The following is a 6,180-nucleotide window of genomic DNA, read 5'->3' on the forward strand; positions in this document are numbered from 1 at the left end:
AGAATGATTAGATTTAGGATCTGTAGGTCTCAGAGGAGAATTTTGCGTACCACCAGGGAGCTTTGAATAGGCACTGTACAATAGGCGCACATGCGGTAACGCAAATTGTCAAATCTGTATGGTAAAAGGAGAAAGAGAGGAGGAATCATCTCTTTTATCTCAACTGTTCAGCATTTGCTAGTGACAGGATTGAAGCATCTCTAAAGTTACACAATCGGCGAACATTTGTGGTAGGCAAATACCTTCGTCGTTCTATCAGCGTCTGGCGATCCGTATCTAGGAATTTGGGTAATTACAAAGAACCAGCGTTCACAGCTGTCCAAGTTGGATCCTGCGTTACCTTTGGTACGAAGATTAGCGCTATGATCCAAGCCTAGTCTAACCTCAACCTAACAATAAACTGAAAATAAACAGAGTCCACTAGAAACTCAATATTACATTAATAAAAAAAATATTTTTACTCTCAAATTCACATGTGTGTATATCGTAACTGAATTTGTTTCAAAAATTATTTAAATTTCGATGACTTTCAGTTCGTTAAATTTCACCACTAATACCTTCATAATTCTTTTAATCTACAGAGAAACAAAAAGACAGAACCTCATCGCAATTGAAGGTAACCAAGATGCTGTTAATTGTCTCCTCCGTTTTTGTGGGCCTCAACTTGCCCAGCTGTCTGATGCGCATAGAAACGTATTGGGAGGTAAGTACCGACACACAACAACTTAAAAATCCACGTAAAAGCTATAGACACCACGTACACCTAGAAATGTAATCACGATGGCAACAATCATGATGCCTTCAGCATACGATGGCACATGAAGTCATGATGTCATGACGATTGTAATGGGTGTTAACCGATTTTTACAGCATAAGCACTCATACACACACATCAGAGTACCATGTGAACCCGTAGAATGTTACATGATCCATCATGATAGTAACGACAGGCACATCAAAATAATCTAATTAAGAAAAGCAGATAACAATTCGTACTTCATAGACACACATAAAGAAAGACCAAAGTATACATATATGGATATAAATACAAATACACACAAATGTTTACTTTTGTTACCAATACGATTTGCGGAAATTAAGTGAGTGTTGAGAATGTGAGGTGTACTCTTTATGTGCGAAAACAGAAATGCCTTGGAAGAACAATGTTTGCTTTCATCGAATTTTGGAAGGATATGCTTCCATGTGCGAAAAAAAACACTCACAAATATTCAAACAATAATTGAAGCACATTTTTCTTAAAGTTTAATTTAGTTAAAGTACACTTTTGCATCGGTTAATTTTTATACTCTTGCAACATGTTGCTACCGAGTATAATAGTATTCTTTGCATAACGATTGTTGATGGCACATAAAACTTTGGCCGGTCAGTAGGAATTCGGAGTGCACCACACCTCGATAATCAAAGAAAACTGTCAACATAACCTTATTGACCTGCTTTGAGCGGGTTTTCCGGCTTCATCTCACCTTTGTCACGATATTCGGCCGATCGATCGTATGTTTCCGGGTCTTAAACATTGATCCAAGGTTCATCGGTAATAATAGTACGCTTCACGGCATCCTTGTGTTCAAAGAGCATTGTTTCTCAAACGTTAACGCGACGCAGTTTTTCGAAAAAATTGAGTGATTTTAGCAACAATCCTGCTTTAACTTTTCTTAGGCCCAAATGGTCTTTCAAAATGGTTTTCACTGATGCTTCCGAAATACCAACGATGCCAGTAAGATCGCTGACTGTTTATAGTCGACTCTCAATTGCTTTATTTTATTGACTTGTTGATCATCAGTTGATGTGGTTGGCCGTTCTGGACGTGGTTCGTTGTCAACGTGTTCTCGACCCTCTTTGAATAATTTGTACCAATCAAAAACAGTTAGTCGCGACAAAAAATTATCAGTGAAGGCCTTTTGCAACATTCTGAAAGTTGGGGCTGCAGAAATTTGACTCCGCACACAAAATTTGATGGAACTTCTTTGGTGAATAATATCATTCATTGTAAAAATCGCCGAATGCACTTTATGCACTTCAGAAAGACAAATGTATAGCAAGCACTAATGATTATTTTGTTGTGACATTTGGCATAGATGTCACTGACAGTCATACCAGAGTAGAAAAAAAAGATTTCAACGAATGGATTTTCGCGCGAAATTTTAATTAAAATGTTTTACTATTTTTTGCCCACAGTAGTACATACGTCAAAGGCGAACACTACAGCAAAGGGGAAACGCAATATTTCAGAAGTTTTTTTCGTTAAAGATGAAAAGTCAAACCAGTCGGTTGAAAGTGTGAACGGTATTTATAGTCCTGGTCAACTGCTCGTTAGGATCATGAAATATTTTATTTTAATAAGCATTTCACTACTTTCTATTATTCAGATTTGAAAAAGGTTCTCCAATGTAAACTGCTAATACATCACTGATAGTATGAATGAATGCTTGCTTTGATATGTTAGGGTCATAAGTTGCTGATTACTCAGTAACTGTTATTTATGGTATATTGAGACCACAAGGACGAATATGCTAATAAATGCGCTTAAGAATTCACTTTTCAGGATACATCAGAACATACAAAATTCGGCACGCGTCACACAAACATCCTTCCCATTTTTCATTACCATAAAATTAGCTTTTGTTAAAATCTTGAAAATCATTAAGCTTGCTTTGCTAGCATTACAACAATCTATAAGCTATTATGTGCTTTTGAATACATTAGCATGAATCAATACATACAAAATATGGCAAAGCAATTCTATTCAATGAATTTGTCTCCCTTAAACACGTAACAAAAAGAAGTTGAATAAACGCGCTGATTTCAATAATTTCACGAACAAGTGAATGCTTTATTAGTGGTAGTATGGTCCTTGCATATAAATAAATAAATATAAACATATATTAGGGTGTTTTTTTTTCTTTGAACTATTAATTTTTTTCAATCCCGTCACGAAATTTTATTGGAAATACCCTAAAAAAAATTCCCTTAAATTTTAGCCCTTAATATTAACATTAAGAACTGGACCAAGGCCTGTAAAAATTTTCCATAGAAAATACACTACAATCGTGATTTTTGTCTTTAAATTTCTTTAGCTCAGAGGCACTTTATGGCAACGCTTTGACTTTAGACACATATTCCACAGAATTGAACACTCTACAAAAGTGCCCAGTGCAACAAAGTCGTAACTCACACCGGCGAGGTAGTACGGGGCTCTAAACCTGATTTTTCCACGAAATTCGCATTTTTTTGTATATATCTCGTAAATAACAAGAGCTATAAAAAAAATTTAAATGACAAACTTGTAGAAAATTTTATTTGCTACAAAAAAGGTCCGAGGTCAAAATAGCTATCATTAAAACTTCTCGAGATATTCGGCTTTTTAAGTAAGGCTTAATAGAATTTTTATAGATGGTATGCATATATTAGGGAGGATCAAAAAATGCTGGTTTTTTGCTTCTCATTTAGAAAAATTTTTTGATAAGCATCACTAAGGAAGGCTCTCCAAGTACGAGCTTGTAATGGAAAGGTTCTCCGCCTAATGGTTTACTATTTTTTACTTATTATCAGCTAGAAAAATTTGTATCTCGCTTCGAACTACTTAAAAAATGTGTCGTTTGGTGGATTTACTAGGAAATTGATAGCTATGCAAAAAAGATCTGCAACGACTTCTTCGTAAACTTTACCCTTTAAAAAATATTAACGGCTATAGTTTGATTATTTTAAATAAAAAAATTTATTTTTTATGAATTTTATAACTCAACCAATTTCCTAAGGATCTTTGAATGTCCCAACGAACAAAATGACTAACGTTTGAGAATGTACATAGTGTATATAGGTTAGGTTAGGCTAATCTAGTAGGCCAATAAACCACGCATAGACCAGTTTGGTCTTTTGCGACACCAGAAGGAGTTCACTTGCCCAGTCCCATGGAGATAGACATCCTCTAAAACGCCTCCGCATGACGCGAATTTTAACAGACTCTGCGGCCTCACTATTGATACCTCCGTCGGTTAAACTGTGGGGATCCCAGACCCAAGTGTATATAAGTCGATAAGTGATGTTCCAATCTCTATTGAAATGTTTCAAAGATTATGTAAATATCTAAGCAGAAAGGTTTAACCCGAGGTGCGCTAAAGGTGAAATAAAAAAATCGACTTTTTCATATTTCGATAAGTTATACCTTTGAAAATAACGTACCAAAATCGTTTTACTGTTACTGACTTCTAAAGTGTAGGCGCTCAGTTTAATCACCTACATCTGTTTATCTTTGAGCACCTTTTTCTCGAAACGGCATTTTTCGAATTTGCTGCAGTGATTTCTCGGAGACGAATGATCCGATAACTATACATTTTTTTTTTGCATTTCCTGTCTAGTTCTCTATGGAGCCGATCAAAAATCGAATTTTGATTGCAAAGACGCCCAAACTGTAGGATAAAATTCAGTGGTTATTTAAAAAGCCGTAAATGTTTGAGTTCCTTCGACCTTAAGTCAGTTTACGGAGTTTATCTTCTATTCGAGATTTTTTTTATATTTTGTCCATGGAGAAGACTGGATTCACTGCAGCAGTGTATGTCATTTACTTAACGCCGTCGAAGAATTTTGAAAAATATTTATATATATGACGGAGGAAACTCATAGTTTCGTAGGAAATTTACTGCTCTATAAAAATGGTATCATATAATTTTTCGAATAAGTTAAGCGTTTACTAGATATTCATCGTCAAACATCAATGCATATTAAGGTGGATCAAAAATAACATTTTTTTTTTCATTCGGTACTCTGAAAAATAGGTTCCTAGACACCTCTAAGAAAGTCTATAAGTTTCATAATTCATAATAATTTTTTTCATTGAGTTATAAAATTCATAAAAAATAAAAAAATTTTCCCAAAAACAATCAAACTTTAACTGTTAATATTTTTTAAATGTTTGGGTTTACGAAAAAATCATAATAGACCTTTTTTGTAGAGCATTCAATTTCCTACAAAATCTAAGGAACAAGATTTTTTTCAAGTAGTTGGAAGCGAGATATAAATTTTTCTATCTGATAATAAGAAAAAATAGAAAACTGTATGTAGGAGGACCTTCCCGTTACAATTAAAAACTCATGTTTAGAGAGGCTTTCTTAGAGGTGTCTAGGAACCTAGGTGTCCCTTAAGAACTCACGTAATGTTGATTGCGAAACTGATTGGGATTTCAATAACGCTCCAAATCACTGCGTTTTTATAGGGTGTAGTTATATAAAAACAAGTAAGGAAGGGCTAAGTTCGGGTGTCACCGAACATTTTATACTCTCGCATGATAAAGTGATAATCGAGATTTCATTATACGTCATTTATATATTTTTCAAATACCGTATTTTTGTAAAGTTTTATTCCGCTATCATCATTGGTTCCTTTAATGTATATATTATGTATACAGAGAAGGCATCAGATGGAATTCAAATAGCGTTATATTGGAAGAAGCCGTGGTTGTGAACCGATTTCACCCATATTTCGTACGTGTCATCAGGGTGTTAAGAAACTATTATATACCGAATTTCATTGAAATCGGTCTAGTAGTTCCTGAGATATGGTTTTTGGTCCATAAGTGGGCGAGGCCAAGCCCATTTTTAATTTTTAAAAAAGCCTGGGTGCAGCTTCCTTCTGCCATTTCTTCCGTAAAATTTAGTGTTTCTGACGTTTTTTGTTAGTCGGTTAACGGACTTTTAGTGATTTTCAACATAACCTTTGTATGGGAGGTGGGCGTGGTTATTATCCGATTTCTTCCATTTTTGAACTGTATATAGAAATGCCTGAAGAAAACGACTCTATAGAGTTTGGTTGATATAGCTATAGTAGTTTCCGAGATATATACAAAAAACTTAGTAGGGGGCGGGGCCACGCCCACTTTTCCAAAAAATTACGTCCAAATATGCCCCTCCCTAATGCGATCCGATGTGCCAAATTCCACTTTAATATCTCTATTTATGGCTTAGTTATGACACTTTATAGGTTTTCGGTTTCCGCCATTTTATGGGCGTGGCGGTGGGCCGATTTTTCCCATCTTCGAACTTAACCTTCTTATAGAGCCAAGAAATACGTGTACCAAGATTCATCATGATATCTCAATTTTTACTCAAGTTACAGCTTGCACGGACAGACGGACGGACAGACGGACGGACAGACGGACGGACAGAC

The 6,180-nt window shown here is 35.3% G+C and overlaps 2 protein-coding genes across 6 annotated transcripts in view; one reads left to right on the forward strand and one right to left on the reverse strand.

Moving 5' to 3' along the window:
• Window positions 1–6,180, reverse strand: part of LOC120778467 (protein furry) — a 141,228-nt gene that overhangs the window by 57,530 nt on the left and 77,518 nt on the right. The window lies entirely within an intron of this gene.
• Window positions 1–6,180, forward strand: part of LOC120778468 (G-protein coupled receptor daf-37) — a 36,172-nt gene that overhangs the window by 19,787 nt on the left and 10,205 nt on the right. The window contains exon 4 of the mRNA XM_040110280.1: window positions 582–703. Within this exon, the coding sequence (XP_039966214.1) occupies window positions 582–703 (122 nt within the window). The remainder of the gene's footprint in view (window positions 1–581; window positions 704–6,180) is intronic.

The sequence above is a fragment of the Bactrocera tryoni genome, chromosome 5, assembly GCF_016617805.1.
Source record: "Bactrocera tryoni isolate S06 chromosome 5, CSIRO_BtryS06_freeze2, whole genome shotgun sequence".
Taxonomy (NCBI): domain Eukaryota; kingdom Metazoa; phylum Arthropoda; class Insecta; order Diptera; family Tephritidae; genus Bactrocera; species Bactrocera tryoni.